The following is a 21152-nucleotide window of genomic DNA, read 5'->3' as shown; positions in this document are numbered from 1 at the left end:
CCCCCGCTGGCAGACAAACCATCCACCACAACACCCTCAAAGGCACCTCAGCTGTCCCTCCGATGCCTCCCCCCACCAACCCCTGCAAGATATTGTGTGTGTCTGTGTGTGTGTAGCGGCAAACCGCTCGTTTGTACGAAGGCCCATTTCATTTAGCTTTCTCGTCCAGTGGTGAGTAAGCAGACAGGTTGATCAATACCGCTTCACCGGGGAAATTTTGTGTGTGTTGTGTGTGTGTGTGTGTGTGTGTGTCTGTCAAAGAGACGGCGTACCTGCTGTGTGCGTTTTAGAACATGGGAACACAACACAATGTTAAAGGACGCTAAAAAAAACTGCTGAACTTTACACCAACGCTCATGGTCCACCTTGTTTTGTAGGCACCTTGATCACTTTGGAATTTGGAATCATGAAACTAACTGTTGTGGGGCGCCCGGGCGGCGTGGCGGCCTATTCCATTGCCTACCAACACGTCGCCGGTTCGAATCCCCGTGTTACCTCTGGCTTGGCCGGGTGTCCCTACGGACACAATTGGCCGTGTCTGCGGGTGGGAAGCCGGATGTGGGTGTGCGTCCTGGTCGCCGCACTAGCGCCTCCTCTGGTCGGTCGGGGCGCCTGTTCGGGGGGGAGGGGGAACTGGGGGAATAGCGTGATCCTCCCACGCGCTACGTCCCCCTGGTGAAACTCCTCACTGTCAGGTGAAAAGAAGCAGCTGGTGACTCCACATGTATGGGAGGAGGCATGTGGTAGTCTGCAGCCCTCCCCGGATCAGCAGAGGGGGTGGAGCAGGGGGTAATTGGCCAGATACAATTGGGGGGAAATAAATAAATACATGCAAAGGGATTTATGTGAGTGTGTTTGGCCCTGTTTGTCTTTGTGTGTGTTGTCTGGTGTGTTTACATGCATGCATGCGTGACCTCAGCATTAACCCTTGTCTGCCGGTGTGTTAGCGGGTGCTGGTGTGTGTGTGTGTCTTGCTGGTGCGCTTGTTGTGTGTTTGGAGGCGAGTGGATAAGCCGTCTCCCTGCTGCTCACCAGGACACACACCCGAGCCTCCCTCACCACCACCCCTACAAGTTGATGTGGATTTATACACACGGCCAACCAGAGGACGGGAGGCGGCAGAGAAGGATGGAAGGTGGAGGTGAGACTGGGGAAATGAGGAGGGGGGGGCAGCGAGAGAGAGAGAGAGCAGGACAGAGGGAGCAAGTAAGAGAGAGAGAGAGAGAGAGAGAGAGAGAGGGTGAGAATGAGAGAGACAGAGAGAGGGAGACAGGGAGACAGTGAGAGAGGGAGGGAGAGAGAGAGAGAGACAGACAGAGTGAGGAGAGAGAGGGGGGAAAGGGAGAGTGAGACAGTGAGAGAGAGAGCGAGGGAGGGAGGGAGAGAGCGGGAGGGAGACAGAGAGACAGCGAGAAAGAGCGAGAAGAGAGACAGAGAGAGAGAGAGGGAGGGAGGGAGGCAGTGAGAAAGAGAGAGGGAGGGAGGGAGGGAGAGAGCGGGAGGGAGACAGAGACAGCGAGAGAGAGAGAGCGAGCGACAGAGGGAGAGGACAGGGAGAGAGCGAGAGAGAGAGAGAGAGGGAGGCAATGAGAGAGAGCAAGAGAGAGAGAGGAAGGGAGAGAGAGACAGACAGTAAGAGAGAGCAAAAGAGAGAGGGAGAGAACGAGAGAGAGAGGGAGGGAGCGAGCGAGAGAGAGAGGGACAGAGAGCGAGAGAGAGCAAAAACAAGAGAGACCATGAGAACAGGAGGGGCTAGAAACAGGGAGAGGCGAATCAAGGGCACATGAGCGAGAGAGGTCGAGAGACATAAACGCATAAAGAGGGGGTTTGCAGAAAAGGGGGTCGAGCAGATGAGGATCAAAAGACGGGAATGAAAAGAGGAATTATGGAAATGGAAGCAGGGAGATGGGTGCAGACTGGAGGAGACATGAGACTGCAGCGGAGTGACGCTCAGAGGGACTTTTGATGCAGGAGACACATTGTCAGTGATGTCTGGTGACGAACAGGGGTCTTACTGTTCCCAGTGCTTTGAACTGGAATTTATTCACCTGCACCAAAAGATCCCCAATGCTGAAAATCACAAGTTCAAACCCCACCTCGACCCACTACCCTCCTTGGCTCATTTCTGTGTCCATGTGTGTGCAGCGGTGTAGCACAAAATTCTGTGCCCGATACATAAGCAGTCTCTGTGGGCCCCTTTCCTTATCTTGCAGTGACGGAAAAAATATATAGCAGCCAGGTAGCTAGCTGCTACCTAGCTGTGGCAGTAAGAGTTAAATGTTCGCTAGCTAGCTGCTACCTAGCTGTGGCAGTAAGAGTTAAGCGTTAGCTAGCTAGCTGCTACCTAGCTGTGGCAGTAGGAGTTAGCTAGCCACCTTTCTTTTAAAAGCTCCTAGCTCACCTTTCTTTTGGAAGAAATTACTCAACAGTTGTTTTCCCTCATTTTGTCTTCTCTCCCTTTCTTCTTCTCTTTTCTTTTCTGGAACCCAGATTTTGCTTTCTTTGGGAGAGACGTGACTCTGTGCTTTTATCAGCAGTCACTTGCGACAGGACTAGATGAGCTGCACTGAGAGATGCTCGTGAGGGGCACCGAAACCATTGTGCACCTTTTGTAAGGGGTGAGAGGGGCCTCAGAGAGGGGTGAGAGGGGCCTCAGAGAGGGGTGAGAGGGGCCTCAGAGAGGGGTGAGAGGGGCCTCAGGGAGCTTCCACTATTTTCTTTGAGTCCCTCAACCGATGTATTGAGCCAATTTTAACTGAAGTTATGACACTAATGAGTTAGAAATAAAAATGTGCAAACCAAAACAAACACGGGACAGATTACGATCTTTTACTTCTGGTTAGCACTCGCTAAACCTCACGGTGACATGCGTCTTTTATAACTACGGTTGTAGGGCGTCCTGGTGGCGTGGCAGTCTATTCCGTTGCCTACCAACACGGGGATCACCAGTTCGAATTCCCGTGTTACCTCCGGCTTGGTTGGGCGTCCCTACAGACACAATTATTGGCCGTGCCTGCGGGTGGGAAGCCGGATGCGGGTATGTATGTGTTCTGGTCGCAGCACTAGCACCTCCTCTGGTCGGTCGGGGCACCTGTTCGGCTGGCGACGCCACATGTATGGGAGGAGGCATGTGGTAGTCTGCAGTCCTCCCCAGATCGGCAGAGGGGGGTGGAGCAGCGACCGGGACGGCTCGGAAGAGTGGGGGAATTGACTGGGTACAACTGGGGAGAAAAAAAAAAGGGGGGGGGGTATCTGCGGTTGTGTATGCTTGTGTGTGTGTGTTTCCATGTGTGTATAATGCATGAGCCCAGGTGTGTCACAGGTACACAGATGACGAGCTATTTGTTTTATAAATCTGTGCCAGTGTGGCCAGTGTGACCCAGACGAGCTATTTTAACACGCTGCTCCTGTCTTGTGGCTACGAGGGTTTGTACTGGCTGACACAATCAGCATCCGCCACTTCCTTAAGAAAAAGTCTTAAGAGCACATGTCCTGAAGCCCACGGCAAGTACCCGCACGACGCTCCACAACAGACACACACCGCCACACACCAGCCAACACACACACACACACACACTCAGACACGCACATGCACAATATGCACGCACAGACGCAACATGAATATAAACACACATATACACACACACACATATTTTGTGTTTGACCTTGTGCGCACACAAATACACACAATAATTTATGGGAGTGTTTGGATGTTTTTCCTCGTGAAGTCTCCATCTGAGAACTGGAGAATCTCTGGATTAAATCTGTCTGTCTGGTACAGCCAAGAACAAGTCTTCAATGACAGAGAAAGAGACAGAGAGAGAGAGAGAGAGAGAGACAGAGAGAGAGAGAGAGAGAGCAAGAGAAAGCACAAGAGAGAGGAGAGAGAGACAGAGAGATGGACAGAGAGCGAGAGACAAGGGCAGACACAAAAAGTCTTGGCTACCAAAAGAGCAAAGAATATGTGGTCAGTATACGGCAGGTGAGGTGGAGACAGAGATGCACTTCCTGCTAAATTGTGAGAAATTCCGGAACATAAGAGAAAAACACCGGGAGAAATTGGAAAACCAGATTCCAAATGTTCTACTGCTGGATGAGAAAGAACAATGGCCACTTATTTGTGTCAATGGCACAATATGTGTCAGAATGCCATAGCCTACGGGTCAGTGAGTGACCAAACACTGTCAACTACGGTCAGTTGCTGTTCAAGTGCTGTTCTATGTTTCTGCCAATTCTATGTATTCCTTTTTCATTTTGTTTTGTTTAGTACTCTGTCGACCTGTTTTGCTTTGGCAACATTGTAATTAATGCAGTCACGCCAATAAAGCGTCATTGAATTGAATTGAATTGAACGAGATAGAGAGAGAGAGGAAGAGGACGAGAGAGAGCGAGAGAGAGCGAGACCTTGGTAGGTTGGTGCTACAAACGGTAGATAAATGGCGGGTGCAGGTGTGCAGTTAGACGACAGGGGCTTTAGAAGTCCTCTGCAGGGATGGAGAGCTGAGGAGAGGAGACAGAGGGCGAGACGAGCCAGCGAGAGAGACGGCACTGCACTAATCTGGATGGACCCCTGTAGACGTCGACACACAATGACGGGACGAAACGCTGGAGGAAGAGCGGAGCAACTGTTTAATCAAGCGTGGGAAAGACAGGAGAGGAGGAGGGGAGGAGTCGACTGCAGGTCCAGCTGCAGTGAACTACTGAGACGCAGCCACGACATAAAGTGAACGCGTGAAAAGAGACGGAAGAGACGAGGGGGGCGAGTGGCCGAGGGAGCAGGTTGACAGACACGGAGGTGGAGAACGGGGGCAGGAGGGAACAGTGGACTACACGGTGGCCCGGAGACAACCACACCTCCTCCATCCACCCTATCTATATCGACTCACACACACGACCCAATAACACCTAATACTGGCACATAATGAACACAACTTCTTGTTATGTTCAAGTTCACAGCCTGGATTTCAAGTGACGGACCGCACAACATCTTCATCATACCACGCCAGTCGGATTCCAAGTGAAGGACCATACAACCTCTTCATCACACCGCGCCGGGCGGTAGCCATGAGACATTGTGTCCAACGCAACAATCAGAAACTTCAGTTCAGTTCAAGGCCCCCCTGCCCCCATGATAAATTTTGCTTCTTTAGGGTCATTCTCAAAGGTCATTCTGGAGTGTTGACCCCCCATAATGTACATCCTGCACCCAATCTGTGACAACAGTAGTACGTCTATCTGCAGCAATGTGCAGGGACCAAACTACGCCAAATGTGTGTTTCTGTGTGAGAAGGAGAGAGGGAGAGAGAGAAGGAGAGAGAGAGAGAGACTATGACTGGACTCAACAATTCAGCAGCAATGAATATCGTCCATCCCTCCATCCATTATCCGAACCGCTTATCGTGCTCTCAGGGTCGTGGGGATGCTGGAGCCTATCCCAGCAGTCATTGGGCGGCAGGCAGGGAGACACCCTGGACAGGCCGCCAAGCCATCACACAGGGCCCACACACACACACACACACACACACACATCCACACCTAGGGACAATTCAGTACGGCCGATTCAGCTGACCTACGTAGTTCGACTGTGGTAGTAAACAGGAGCCCCCGGAGGAAACCCACGCCGACACGGGGAGAACATGCAAACTCCACACAGAAGATGACATGGGACAACCCCCGAGGTTGGACTACCCCGGGGCTCGAACCCAGAACCTTCTTGCTGTGAGGCGACCGCGCTAACCACTGTGCCACTGTGCCGCCTGCAGTGAATACTAAGCCACACTAAAAATGAACTAAAGAAAAAGAAGTAAGAAGTAAGAGAAGAAGAAAAGAGGAAGAGAGAGTTCATGTGCGTGTTAGCGGGAAACAAAGAGAGCGAATAAGAGAGAGAGAAACAGAGAAAAGAGAGAGAAAGACAAGTGTGTAAGGAAAAGGGAAGAAACCTCCTCAGTGGTACCGAGGGAGAGAACAAGCCAGAAGGACACCGACTCTGTCTGTGGGACAGTCAGGAAAAGCTTTCAGCGACAGACGGGGAGAGAGAGAGAGAGAGAGAGAGAGAGAGAGAGCAGAGCACAAATAGAACCAGATGAGAAACAGAACAGAAACAGAATCAGAACCAGAGTAGAAAAAAGCCCGGGGGGCCCCCGCGGGTCATCACTCACTCGGGCATATTTGGAGGAGTAGGGGTCCTCGAACAGAGCCCAGATATTGGGCTGCCACACCTCCCACCACGTCGCCTTGCGCCCGTCCTCCTGCAGGCACAGCCGCTTCAGGTCGCCGTCTGCGCCGCCGGTCAGCGCCGGGTCGTCCTCCGGCACGTCCGGCTCGGGGGTCTCGAAGCTGTCCAGCGCCTCCTCGGCGTCCCGGTGCTGCCGGTAGTTCATCCAGCAGCACGCCTCCACGTCCGTCTCGTCGATGCCCCAGAAAGCCAGCTCCTCCTCGAACAGCGGACCGCACACGTCGTTGGGGCAGTGCAGCTTGCCGGTGCGGTAGTAGTTGAGGATGAAGGCGAAGGTGGCCGGATGCCGGTCGAAGAAGAACTCGTCCGACTTGGGGTCATAGTCAAAGTTGCTGAAGGCGTCCGGTTCGGTGAGCCAGGACAGCCGGGTGCCCGGGAGGGTCTTGAGGGTGCTCCGGTAGGTCTCATGCCGGATGCCGCCGCAGTTGATGACGATCTTCTCGCTGTCTGACGCGGAGCAAGTCATGGCTGCGCTGGAACATGCTGCGGTCCGCTCCCTCTGCTGCTGCTTCTCCTGCCGCCGCTCCGCAGCATGCACCGACACAACTGCCTGGCGTTTTCCTTTTTTTCCCCCTCTCTCGCTCTCTCTCTCTCTCTCTCTCTCTCTCTCTCTCTGTCAGCCCGCAGGAGGCTCCGAGGCGAAATGATGACAGAAGAGGAGGGAGAGACGGTGTAAGTGGAAGGAGAGAGAGAGGTGGGGGTGGGAGGCGCAAAAAGGGGAGCAAAGCAAGGAGGAGTCTGAAAGGGAAAGTGTGTGTGTGTGTGTGTGCATGTGTGTGTGTGTGTGTGTGTGTGTGTGTGTGTGTGTGTGTGTGTGTGTGTGTGTGTGATGTTTTACCCAGATCAAACCTTTAAACGTACTGTGCTGCATAGTCAGACTCAGACAGAAGCTGTGGCGTCGGCTCGCCATGTAAACCACCAAAAAGATGAAGATATCAGCACGTTACAGTCTTATTAGGGGATGGCCAGAGATAACTCATCTCTTCAATAATACGCAAGAACAGCGGGGGGGCGTCTGGGTAGTACAGTGGTCTATTCCACTGCCTACCAACACGGGGATCGCCGGTTCAAATCCCCGTGTTACCTCCGGCTTGGTTGGGCGTCCCTACAGACACAACTGGCCGTGTCTGCGCGTGAGAAGCCAGATGTGGGTCGCTGCACTAGCGCCTCTCCTCTGGTCGGTCGGGGCGCCTGTTCGGGGGGGAGGGGGAACAGCAGCAGGATAGCGTGATCCTCCCACACGCTACATCCCCCTGGTGAAACTCCTCACTGTCAGGTGAAAAGAAGCGGCCGGCGACTCCACATGTATCGGAGGAGGCATGTGGTAGTCTGCAGCCCTCCCCGGATCAGTAGGGGGGGTGGAGCAGCTTGGAAGAGTGGGGTAATTGGCTGGGTACAACTGGGGAGAAAAAAAAAAGGGGGGGGGGAATCCAAACAAACAAATAAATAACACAATAATAGCTGATTTTAAGTTTGCTATTTTCGCTCTTTTAGTTTCCGCTCAACACGCTAAGGGCCTGACCCTCGGCCAATGTCGGGCCATCAGTGAGTGTCTGTAACCTTAGTTTTTGCGGTGTGTCCCGCACCGTCGGCACTAGTCGAACCCCTGTCGGCAGCTTTTCGGCTGATTCAGCATGTTGAATCAGCAGAGCCCGTCGGTGACAGAGATCACTCTGATCGGCTGTTTAGCTTAGCGAATCAGTGCTAAGCTAGTGAATCAGGGCCGTCGGCTGTAGTCTTTGCAGTGTGTTCAAGTGCTACTTTTTAGCCAGGTGGCAGGTGACGTGAGGTGACGCAACAGTCGGCCTTCATCGCCGCTAGTCGGTTTGGTGTGTCTGGGCCCTTGGGCCCCCCTCGGTTCAGGGATGGTCGTTCCCTCTTAACACAGATGGCCTCTTTGACTCACCGTTCAAACCAGCGTTCCTCGCTATCAAGGATGTGCACATCCTCATCCCTGAAAGAGTGGCCACTGCCCTGTAGATGGTGTAGACTGTGGAGTCCTGGTCTGTAGATGGTGTAGACTGTGGAGTCCTGGTCTGTAGATGGTGTAGACTGTGGAGTCCTGGTCTGTAGATGGTGTAGACTGTGGAGTCCTGGTCTGTAGATGGTGTAGACTGTGGAGTCCTGGTCTGTAGATGGTGTAGACTGTGGAGTCCTGGTCTGTAGATGGTGTAGACTGTGGAGTCCTGGTCTGTAGATGGTGTAGACTGTGGAGTCCTGGTCTGTAGATGGTGTAGACTGTGGAGTCCTGGTCTGTAGATGGTGTAGACTGTGGAGTCCTGGCCTGAGGTGTTAGCTCTCCTGTGTTGAGCCATCCTCTTGTCCAGCGTCTGTTTAGTTTACCCGATGTACAAGTCCCTTCAATCCTCCTGGCACTTAACAGTGTACACTATATTGCGCTGTTTGTGCCGAGGGACCTGATCCTGCTGGTTTGAACGGGGAGTCAAAGAGGCCATCTATGTGAAGAGGGAACGACCATCCCTGAACCAAGGGGGGGCGAGAGTACATCTGTCACCATCTTGCAATGCTGTAATTGCAACTATTCCCCAATCCTCTGTGAATAGTACACATGGCCACTAACTCTAGCTCAGCATGTTGAATCAGCGGAGCCCGTCGGTGAGAGAGATCACTCTGTTGCTGTTCAGCTTAGTGAGTCAGTGCAGAACCTACATGCTAGTTGGCCATCAGCTGTAGTCTTTACGGTGTGTTCAAGTGCTACTTTTTGGCCCAGACGGCAGGTGATGCAACAGTCAGCCTTCGTTGCCACTAGTCAATTTGGTGCGTCCGGGCCCTCATATGACATGTGTGTGAGACGGTTCATAAGGGGACCTGCAGGACTTGCAGCAGACAGGGCTTTCTAAAGGGTCCTTGGTGTGCAACACAAAGCCGACAACCTAGGCTTGGCTGCTCATGAAATTCTCTTTTTTACTTTTTCCTCCCTAGACCTCCGCAAAAAACTGCCCTGGAGCTGCCGCTTCAGTTTCCAACAGGGAAATATGAAGCCATGAAGCACATGTTTGTGTTGCTGTTTTTTTTTTCAGCCAGAAAGTCAACGTGTAGCAATACAAAATGAAATCCCACAACACGTCCACGGGTGCTGTGGACTTAATGGGGAAAGCCTCCATCATGCCAAATGACTCCTTGTCAGTTGAATTTGTGTTTTATCAGTCATGTGTATATATATACACATATACACACACATATATATATATATCAGGAATCAGGAACACTCTATCTGTCATTTCATTTCATGTATGGAAGTACATGAAATGAAATGAAATATCGTTTCCTCCAGCCCACAGCAGTGCAACACAAAGACAAAAACACATATCCAAAAACTACAAGAACTACAAGAACACACATACTAACTAACACATATATCCAAACAAAAGAAAAAAAAATCACTATCCAAGGGAACGAACACCAATCAGGATGACTGTCGGAACTGCCGGTCTGCATGGGCTCGCAGTTAGCTTAGCCTGCCCCATTTCCACATCCTGTCAGACTGCCCTGGGTGCTTCCTCCTCGGGCACAGCTCCAGGCAGGGCAACGCCAGCTCTCCCAGCCAGACCCCCTCAACACACCTCCTTGCACTCCACACGACGACACCAAACACACCACAGTCAATGCCAGGCAAGGTCGCCGCCAGACCGCCCTCGGTGTTATCGGAACTGGCCTGCATGGGCCAGCAGCTAGCTTAGAATGCCCCGCTTCTGCGCCCTGTCAGACTGCCCTCGGTGTTACCTCCTTGGTTTCAGCTCCAGGCAGGGCCGTGGTCCTTGGTCCCACAGGACACAGCAGACCAAGCTCTCCCAGCCATTAAACAAAGACAAAACTTAGGGTCCAGACACACCAAACCGACTAAAGGCGACGAAGGCCGACTGTTGTGTCACCTCACATCGCCTGCTATCTGGGCCAAAAAGTAGCACTTGAACACACCGCAAAGACTACAGCCGATGGCCGACTAGCATGTTCGTTCTGCACTGATCCACTAAGCTGAACAGCCAATCAGAGTGATCTCTCTCACCGATGGGCTCCGCTGATTCAACATGCTGAATCGGTGGAAAAGCTGCCGACAGGGGTCCGACTAGTGCCAATGGTGCATGACACACTGCAAAAACTAGGGTCCCAGACACTCACCGAAGGCCTGACATTGGCTGACGGTCGACTGTCGGCCTGGTGCGTCAGGGCCCTTAAACTGACTGCAGGTATCACCACACTTACAAACAATACAGTACAACACAGTTGCCTAACACCCAAAACCAACAACCAGTTTCAAGTGCAAATATGGGTGTGACCATTGATCATGTGTACTATTCACAGATCAGGACTTGTTTCCATCACAGCATTGTAAAACAACAACGGATGTATAATGACCGAAACCAACAACCAGTTTCATGATCAAATTTGGGTGTGACCAGTAACTAGAGTTTCGATGGCCATGTGTACTATTCACAGAGGGTTGGGGAATAGTTGCATCACAGCATTGTAAGATGGTGACAGATGTACTCTTAGGGCCCGGACACACCAAATTGTATTGACAACTGTAATTCTATCCTCTTTGGTCTTCCCCTCAAGTGTCTTCATAAACTTCAATTGGTCCAGAATTCAGCTCAGCTGCCTGTATCATTACCGGAACTTGGCTCCCTTTTAGATACTGTATTGAGTTCAAGATCCCGCTCCTCACCTTTAAGGCCCTTAATAACCTAGCTCCTTCGCATCTTTCTGAACTCCTTCATATCCACACACCCTCCCGCACTCTCAGATCCTCTTCTGCTCTCCAACTCACTACACCATTGGCCCGTTGACTACCATGGGGTCTAGAACCTTCAGTCGTTCTGCCCCCTGCCTATGGAGCTCTCTCCCACGAGACATTCACAACACTAACTCTCTTTCAACATTCAAATCAATCTCAAAACGCACCTTTTCAAACTGGCATATTCAGTCTGATCCACGCTTCATTGAGTTTTGTGCAGATGATGATTTTATATTTATCTGTTGTGTTAACTTTTTATGGCCTACCCTGCTTTGTTTTGACTTTATGCTGTCTGATACAGTGCTGCTTGTTTTTTACTGTGTTCTGTAAGGTGTCCTTGAGTGCTCTGAAAGGCGCCCACAAATAAAATGTATTATTATTATTATTATTATTATTATTATTATTATTAAACCGACTAGCGGTGATGAAGGCTGGCTGTTGCGTCACTTCACGTCGCCTGCCGTCTGGGCCAAAAAGTAGCATTTGAAAACACCGTAAAAAGACCACAGCCAACGGCCAACTAGCTCTATTCAACATGCTGAATCGGCCGAAAAGCTGCCGACAGGGGTCCGACTATTGTCGACGGTGCGGGACACACTGCAAAAACTAGGGTCACAGACGCTCAATGATGGCTTGACATTGGTGTGTCAGGGCCCTTAGCCCCCCCCTCCCCCCCGGTTCAGGGATAGTCGTTCCTTCTTCACATAGATGGCCTCTCTGACTCCCTGTTCAAACCAACGTTCCTCCCTATCAAGGATGTGCACATCCTCACCCTTGAAAGAGCGGCCACTGGCCTGTAGATGGTGTAGACTGTGTAGTCCTGGCCTGAGGTGTTAGCTCTCCTGTGTTGAGCCATTCTTTTGGCCAGTGTCTGTTTAGTTTTCCCCATGTACAAGTCACTGCAATCCTCCTGGCACTTTAACAGTGTACACTATATTGCTCCGTTTGTGCCGGGGGACCCGATCCTGCTGGTTTGAACAGGGAGTCAAAGAGGCCATCTATGTGAAGAGGGAACGACCATCCCTGAACCGAGGGGGGGGGGGGGGCTGTCATCATCTTACAATGCTGTGATTGCAAACATTCCCCAATCCTCTGTGAATAGTACACATGGCCATTGAAACTCTAGTTAATGGTCACGCCCATATTTGCATAAGAAACTGGTCATTGGGTTCGGTTGTTAAGCCGCTGTATTGTTTATAAGGGTGGGGACACCTGCAGTCAGTTTAGGGCCCTGACACACCAGGCCAATGGTCAGCCGTCGGTGAGAACCTGTGACCCTAGTTTTTGCGGTGTGTCCCACACCGTCGGCACTAGTCGGACCCCTGTCAACAGCTTTTCGGCCGATTCAGCGTCGGCGAAGCCCGTCGGTGACACAGATCACTCTGATTGGCCATTGGTTGGTTTGGTGTCTCTGGGCCCATAGAGTGAAAAGGTCACTTAGATGATGATGAAACGTTGTGTTCAGATGAACTGGTTCAACTTCCTGTGACTTTTTTACCTGGATTATTGAGCATGCATAGAAGGCACCGGGAATGGAAATGTGAGCCATGGCTATATTAGTCCCCCGCTCCACCAACGTGTACGAAACTCCCATACGTGCACGTACCACATACACACATGTGAATGGTGCACTGCATAACAGATGGGTCTCCCTTTTTTAAGCCCTTATTTGTCCTCCCCTTCCGTCGGTCTCCGTTTCTCCTCCTTTCTCTTTCTCCCTCTCGTGCAGTATTTCTATTCATCTCTCCCTACTGTTGTCTCCTTGGGTCTGTGTCAGTCTTTTGCGTTCTCTGATTCACTTTGCGGTCTCTCCCCCCCCCACCCCCGATCATCATTCTCCCTCCCTCCTCACTGCATCGTTCCCCTGCTCCACTGTCTTTCAATCTACTAAAACACTTTGCTCAATTAAACTGGAGGAGGGAGATGATAGAGTGTTTCAAGTCTCCCCTCACCTAACCTGCCCCCCCCCCCGCCTCTCCATCGCTCCCTCTTTTTCACTGACTCTCCCCAACAGCAGAGAGAGGGAAGCTGGAGGCAGCACCATTATTTGCTGAGCATCACAAAATGGAGAGAACGACTGCAGACCATTAGTGCACTGCCCCTCTTTCCATCCCCCTCCTCTCTCTGCTCCTCCTCTTCTCCTCTATTGCACAAATGCATACACTATTTCTCCCCCTCCATTCCCTTGGTCTCTCTCCTCATCTCTCTTTATCTCTCCTACCCCTTATTTTGTCCCTGCTCTCCCCTGCACGTCTTCTCAGCCCACCTCACCTCACCTCTCTCTCTCGCTCTCTCCCTCTCTGGTGCAGACCTAATGTGTCGTGTTGGTCTGCTGAGAGCAGTCTGCAGCACGGTGTTCTACTGTAGAAGGTTTTCTCTGATGTCATCGGACACACACACACACACACACACACACACAGAATGACACACACTTTTCCTCTCCCTTTCACCCTGTCACACACATACACACAGTGCAGTGCAGCAGAATACAAATGCACCCACTTAAATGTACATGAACACGTGCTCACACACACACACACACACACAGTGTGAGTGCATGTACAGAAAACGTGCAGATGGTGCAGGCCGTTGTCAGTGACATCGTGTGCGTCTGCATCACTCTCCGCATCCTCCGGTACCCGAGCGCCGAGACGAGCGGCGTACAGTACAGTGGACGCCTGTGCACGTGCAGCGACGGCGCTCCCACGGCATCATGACAACAAAGCCAGCATGCGCTCGCGTCACGGGAGACGAGCACGCCGGCTCTGCACCGCTCGGGGGGGGGGGTGTGGGGCTGAGAGCGAACGGGTGTTTTACTGCAGTGAAGGGAAAAAAAAAAAAAGAAAAAAAAAGGAGTACGACTACCCTCCCTCCGCGTTTTTTCCTCTACCTCCATCTTTCTCATTGCCCTCCACCCCCCCTTGCCCCCACTCTGTCTCTCTCTATTTCATGCTCTTTCCACTCCTTTTTCCCTGTACCCTCCCTCCCTCCCTCCCTCTCTCTCCCCCTGAATGAGCTTGCGCATTGTGTCCTGCACCCTCGAAATAATACACCTCTCTTCATCTTTCTCCCTCCCTTCCTCATTCACTTATTCCCTCTCTCTCCCCCCTCCTCCTCCCCGTGTCGCTCCTTCAGCCCTGGATACGTCTCCGAGAATCAGCGATGGAGGAAATATGTTGACTTTTAATTACCCCGACGCTAAATTACTTTTAATTACCCCGGCGCTATACTGCAGTGACAGTACAACACTGACATTTAAGTAAAAGTATACTTATAAGTACTTAGAGTATTCCACTTAGAGTACCAAAAGCGATTTAAGTATTAAAAGTACTTGAAGTATTAAAAGTAATTAAGAGGGCATCCAGGCGGCGTAGCGGTCTAGTCCGTTGCCTACCAACACGGGGATCGCCGGTTCGAATCCCCGTGTTGGTTCCGGCTTGGTCGGACGTCCCAACAGAAACAGTTGGACGTGTCTGCGGGTAGGAAGCCGGATGAGGGTATGTGTCCTGGTCGCTGCACTAGCGCCTCCTCTGGTCGGTCGGGGCGCCAGTTCAGGAGGGGCTAGGGGGAATAGCGTGATCCTCCCACGCGCTACGTCCCCCTGGTGAAACTCCTCACTGTGAAAAGAAGCGGCTGGTGACTCCACATGTATGGCAGGAGGCATGTGGTAGTCTGCAGCCCTCCCCGGATCGGCAGAGGGGGTGGAGCAGCGACCGGGACGGCTCGGAAGAGTGGGGTAATTGGCCGGGTACAAATGGTGAGAAAAACGGAATATTCCACAAAAAACAAACAAACAAACAAACAAAACAAAAACAAAACATCTACATGAGGAAGTAGCATCGGTGGTGTAATGCCAAGGTAAATGGACGTGGAGCTGGTACTATATCACTGATGAGCAATCCTACAACAGCAGTACTTTCAGATGTCTGATAAATCCAGTCCCCTTTTGACCAAGACCTGATACCACAAACCAGACAGTGGATATACAGTGCATCCGGAAAGTATTCCCACCCCTTCACTTTCCCTACATTTTGTTATGTTACAGCCTTATTCCAAAATGGATTAAATTCCTTTTTTTTCTCATCAATCTACACACAATACCCCATAATGAGAAAGTGAAAAAGGTTTTGTAGAAATTTTTGCAAATTTATTAAAAATAAAAAACTGAAATATCGCATGTACATAAGTATTCACATCCTTTACTCAGTACTTGGTTGAGGCACCCTTGGCAGAGATTACAGCCTCAAGTCTTCTTGGGTATGAAGCTACAAGCTTGGCACACCTATATTTGGGGTATTTCTCCCATTTGTCTCTGCAGATCCTCTCGAGCTCTGTAAGGATAGATGGGGAGCATCGCTGCACAGCTATTTTCAGGTCTTTCCAGAGATGTTCAATGGGGTTCAAGTCTGGGCTCTGGCTGAGCCACTCAAGGACATTCACAGACTTGTCCCGAAGCCACTCCTTGGTTGTCTGGCTATGTGCTTAGGGTCGTTGTCGTGTTGAAAGGTAAACCTTCGCCCCAGTCTGAGGTCCTGAGCGCTCTGGAGCAGGTTTTCATCAAGGATCTCTCTGTACTTTGCTCCATTCATCTTTCCCTCGATCCTGACTAGTCTCCCAGCTCCTGCTGCTGAAGAACATCCCCACCGCATGATGCTGCCACCACCATGCTTCACTGTAGGGATGGTATTAGCAAGGTGATGAGAGGTGCCTGGTTTCCTCCAGACGTGACGTTTGGCATTCAGGCCAAAGAGTTCAATCTTGGTTTCATCAGACCAGAGAATCTTGTTTCTCATGGTCTGAGAGTCCTTTAGGTGCTTTCTGGCAAACTCCAAGCGGGCTGTCATGTGCCTTTTACTGAGCAGAGGCTTCCGTCTGGCCACTCTACCATAAAGGCCTGATTGGTGGAGTGCTGCAGAGATGGTTGTCCTTCTGGAAGGTTCTCCCATCTCCACAGAGGAACGCTGGAGCTCTGTCAGAGTGACCATCGGGTTCTTGGTCAACTCCCTGACCAAGGCCTTTCTCCCCAGATTGCTCAGTTTGGCTGGGCGGCCAGCTCTAGGAAGAGTCCTGGTGGATCCAAACTTCTTCCATTTACGAATGATGGAGACCACTGTGCTCTTCGGGACCTTCAAAGCTGTAGAATTTTTTTGTACGCTTCCCAGATCTGTGCCTCGATACAATCCTGTCTCGGATGTCCACAGACAATTCCTTTGACTTCATGGCTTGGTTTCTGCTCTGACATGCACTGTCAACAGTGGGACCTTATATAGACAGGTGTGTGCCTTTCCAGATCATGTCCACTCCATTGAATTTACTACAGGTGGACTCCAATCACGATGCAGAAACATCTCAAGGATGATCAGTGGAAACAGGATGAGCCTGAGCTCAATTTTGAGTGTCATAGCAAAGGGTGTGAATACTTATGTACATGCAATATTTCAGTTTTTTATTTTTAAGAAATTTGCAAAAATTTCTACAAAACCTTTTTCACTTTGTCATTATGGGGTATTGTGTATAGATTGATGAGAAAAAAATTGAATTAAATCCATTTTGGAATAAGGCTGTAACATAACAAAATGTGGGGAAAGTGAAGGGGTGTGAATACTTTCCGGATGCACTGTATAATCAGAATGAGACGTTTTTCTCCAGGTTGATTTTAACACCGAATCATGAGACAAAAAGACAGTACTGCCAGCAAACCTTAAACACAACTAATAAAACAAAGTTGTGACCTCACTTTTGTCCCATTTAACCTGTCCGGCTGCTTCACAGAACTGATTCCTCTCACAATACCAATCCTAATTATTTTTTAAACTAAATCAAAATGACAATGTCCAAAAAGTAAGATAAATGTAGAGTGGAAAGGAGAGATATTTGCTTTGAAATATAGCCGATTAATTTTCAAAAAGCTCAAAAATTTAATATAAATTATATAAATATAATATATAAATATAAAAATAAATAACATATAAATATATATATATATTATATAAATAAATACAATATATATATATATATATATACATATTTTCAATATAAATAAATAAATAAATAAATATATACACACACACACACACACACACACATATATATATATACACACACACACACACACACACACACATATATATATATATATATAATAAAATGCACCATCCATAATTCTAATGGGACCCCAGGAGTCGTCCCACTACCAAACCACAAACCACAGCACAGGAAGCTGCTGTCACTTCCAGATTGATTGAGACTGAACAACAACTAAATCCTTTTTCTCCTCAATTGTACTTGGCTAATTACCCCACTCTTGCAAGCCATCCCGGTCTCTGCTCCACCCCCACTGCCCATCCAGGGAGGGCTGCAGACTACCACATGTCTCCTCCAATACAGGTGGAGTCGCCAGCTGCTTCTTTTCACCTGGCAGTGAGGAGTTTCACCAGGGGGACGTAATGCATGTGGGAGGATCACGTTATTCCCCCAGAGGAGGCACTAGTACAGCAACCAGGACTCATACCCACATCCAGCTACCCACCCCCAGACATGGCCAATTGTGTCTGTAGGGATGCCCAACCAAACCGGAGGTAACACGGGAATTTGACCCAGTGATCCTGTGTTTGAATAAACCACTACGCTACCCAGATGCCCCCAAGGTCCTGTTCTGATGCTCACGTGCCCATTGTAGGTCCTTTCAGTGGTGGACAGGGGTCATCACCCAGATAGCAAAATTGCTGTGGCCCGGACCCATCCCACACCCAACTTTCATCTTTCTTTCATCCAGTCCACATGCCGCATGGAATGATGGCACTTGGGCGGTCCGCTCGTGTTTGCCAGATGTGGGCCAGAACCAAGCCATAGCAATGCCACATGTGCCACATATTTGCCAAAGGTGGCCCATATTTGTGTTGTGATATTTGGGCCATATTCATCATTTACCACACGGGCCACTTCAGGGTCACATCCAGATTACATGTTGCCGAAAGCACCGCATTTTTGCCAAAAAAGGCCCACATTTGATTTGGCATATTTGGGCCATATGTGCTATTATATATCTGGGCCACTTCAGGCTCACATCCATTTTGTCAGGGCCATCAGTGCCGCGTCATTGCCTGAAGTGGCCCATGTCCGGATGCTATCTGGGCATGGACACTGACTGGTCTGCAGCTAGATAACCTCCCCATATGCAGCAAGCTATGATGCACTGTGTGTCCTGACACCTGTCCATCATAGCCAACATTAACTTTTTCAACAATTTGAGCTACAGTAGCTCTTCTGTGGGATTGGCCCAAACGGGCTAGCCTTCACTCCCCACATGCATCAATGAGCCTCGAGTGCCCACGACCCTGTCACCGGTTGTACTTCCTCGGACCACTTTTGGAAGGTACTGACCACTGCATTCCGGTAACATCTCACAAGACCTGGTGTTTTGGAGATGCTCTGACCCAGTCGTCTAGCCATCACAATCTGGCCCTCGTCAAAGCTGCTCAGGTCCTTTCGCTTGCCCATTTCGCCTGCTTCCAACACATCAACTTCAAGAACTGACTATTCACTTGCTGCCTAATATATCCCACCCCTTGACAGGTGCCGTTGTAACGAGACGATCAATGTGATTCACTTGCCCGTCAGTGGTTTTAACGGTTTGGATGATCAGTGTTTATACTTGAAATATACACTTAAGGACAGTAACAAAGTACCTCTGCTGAAAAGTCTACCCTACTTTCTATCCCTTGTTTACCACTTTCTCTCCCCTATCATCAGGCCACTCCACAGAGAAACACCACATCATTCACTACTTTCTGTCTCCATGTATCTCCATTCACTGTCCTATCTCTCTCTCTATCGCGCTATCCCTCCTCTCACTGTGCCCTTCCTGTGTACCTGTCCTCACTCCCATCATTCCCTCCTCCTTTTCCTTCCTTTCTTTCTTGTTCCCATGTCCTCCGGGTTCGGTCATTCACTCAGAGACTTTGTGGGCACAGCAGATATGAAGCAGGACTGGACTTGGTCAAATAGCGTCAGTAGATTATTATGGCTGCGCGTCCACCAGAGACCTGGTAAAGAAACTGCTGTCTAGGGCATGCAGGTGATGTGGCAGTCTATTCCGTTGCCTACCAACACGGGGATCGCCGGTTCGAATCCCCGTGTTACCTCCAGCTTGGTCGGGCGGCCCTACAGACACACTTGGCTGTGTCTGCGGGTGGGAAGCCGGATGTGGGTATGTGTCCTGGTCACTGCACTAGTGCATCCTCTGGTTGGTCAGGGAGCCTGTTCAGGGGAGGGGGGGGACTGGGGCGAATAGCATGATCCTCCCACGTGCTACGTCCCCCTGGTGAAACTCCTCACTGTCAGGTGAAAAGAAGCGGCTGGCGACTCCACATGTATCCGAGGAGGCATGCGGTAGTTTGCAGCCTCCCCGGATCTGCACAGGGGGTGGAGCAGCGACTGGGACGGCTTGGAGGAGTGGAGTTATTGGCCAGATACAATTGGGGAGAAAATGGGAGGAAAACACCAATAAAAAAATCAAATCAAATAAACAGACAAAATCAAATCAAATCAATTTTATTTGTATAAATTTGCCTCAGTGGGCTTAACAGCAGCACAACATCCTGTCCTACAACCCTCTCATCGGATAAGGAACAACTCCCTAAAAACAAAACCTTCAACAGGGAGAAAAAACAGGAAGAAACCTCAGGGAGAGCAACAGAGGAGGGATCTCTCCGCCAAGACGGACAGCGTGCAATAGATGTTGTGTTCACGCAATTTACATAATACAACATTGAAAGAGGATAACAGAATTATAATGGACATAAAATTTATGAAGAACATGATGCACAGCATGCCAAGCAGTGTCCACATGCCAACGGAACAGTCCAGGACCCAAACCACGCAACCAGCATCATCAGTTAAAATAAAAAACAAAAAGATAGATAAAAAAAATGCATTTAATGAAGGAGTTTGGGGATTGGACTTAAACTAAACCCTTTCCTTTACAAACAGTTTTACTAGCATGACTATTTGTGCCGTATTCAAACATTTCCAAATAATTATTAATAGGGGTTTTAGAAATTCGAATTTGGTTTTTGGGCAGAATTTGTTGTGGTGTGTATGATATTTACCAAAGAAGCAAAAAGAAAACTGATCAGGCACAAGTTGTGCTCATCAGTCAGGTTGTCCTTCCCTTGCTATCAGATGCTAAATGCTGCTTGGTCATTAGAATCAGACACACTTCATTTTTCGTTTCATTCCGTGCACTTGTGCACATGAAGTGAAACGACACGTGGTTTCTCCCAGCCCATAGCAGTGCAACACAAAGACAAAAACACACAACCAAGAACTACAAGCACACATATATCCAAACTTACACTGTACTGTTCTCGTTACGGTGCCCGATACCAAAACTAAATAGCAGCCAAACTCCTTCACAAAGAATCAGGATTAGCCTCTCGCTCCTTCATTAGCATGTGAAAATGGAGGGAAACTCGAAGAAAACAAATACCAAACCGCTAATGAGTCAATAATGGCATGAGCATGTAATTGCATACATTCATAATGCATGAGTATTACTGCATAGACAGTACTGACTCCGTAGCCAAACTTAAGCTCCCGCGAGCTACAGCCAAACAGCATGCTAGTCAAACACATCAAGTCAATAAAGTTAGCATAAACTTCGAACAATCCTTAAATCAATTCAAATCAACAGAAATTTGCTGCATATAGCATATATCCTATAAGAAGGCACATTAAACATCATGTAAATTATTACTTACAGGCATCGCTTCAAAGAAACTCAACTCTAAACAGACGGAGAATATCCAGAGAAGAAACGCGTGTTCACTGCATGTAGCTGCCCTCTCTTAACTACTACCGGCTTTGTGGTTAATACAAGAACTAAGGTGCTACAAATAAATGGCCAATAGTTGGCGGTACTGCTACATATTCAAATAAAAACCTTAACTCAAATGCCGGAAGGGCAGAACAAACACATATATCTACACTAAAAAATAAAAAAAATAAAAAAATCACTGTCCAGTAGAACGAACGCTAGTCAGGATGACTGTCGGAACTGCCGGTCTGGATGGGCTAGCAGTTAGCTTAGCCTGCCCCACTTCCGCGTCCTGTCAGACTGCCCTCGGTGTTACCTCTTCGGGCACAGTTCCAGACAGGGCT

General features: G+C 49.5%; 1 protein-coding gene across 1 annotated transcript in view; it reads right to left on the bottom strand.

The window, feature by feature from the left end:
- Positions 1–6701, bottom strand: part of LOC130119174 (potassium voltage-gated channel subfamily C member 1-like) — an 86072-nt gene extending 79371 nt beyond the window's left edge. The window contains exon 1 of the mRNA XM_056287600.1: positions 6159–6701. Coding sequence (XP_056143575.1) covers positions 6159–6701 — 543 coding nt within the window. The remainder of the gene's footprint in view (positions 1–6158) is intronic.
- Positions 6702–21152: the final 14451 nt, after the last annotated feature.

The sequence above is a fragment of the Lampris incognitus genome, chromosome 10 (assembly GCF_029633865.1).
Source record: "Lampris incognitus isolate fLamInc1 chromosome 10, fLamInc1.hap2, whole genome shotgun sequence".
Lineage (NCBI taxonomy): Eukaryota > Metazoa > Chordata > Actinopteri > Lampriformes > Lampridae > Lampris > Lampris incognitus.
Note: the sequence above shows the minus strand (reverse complement) of the source record. Positions and strands in the feature narration are given on the sequence as shown.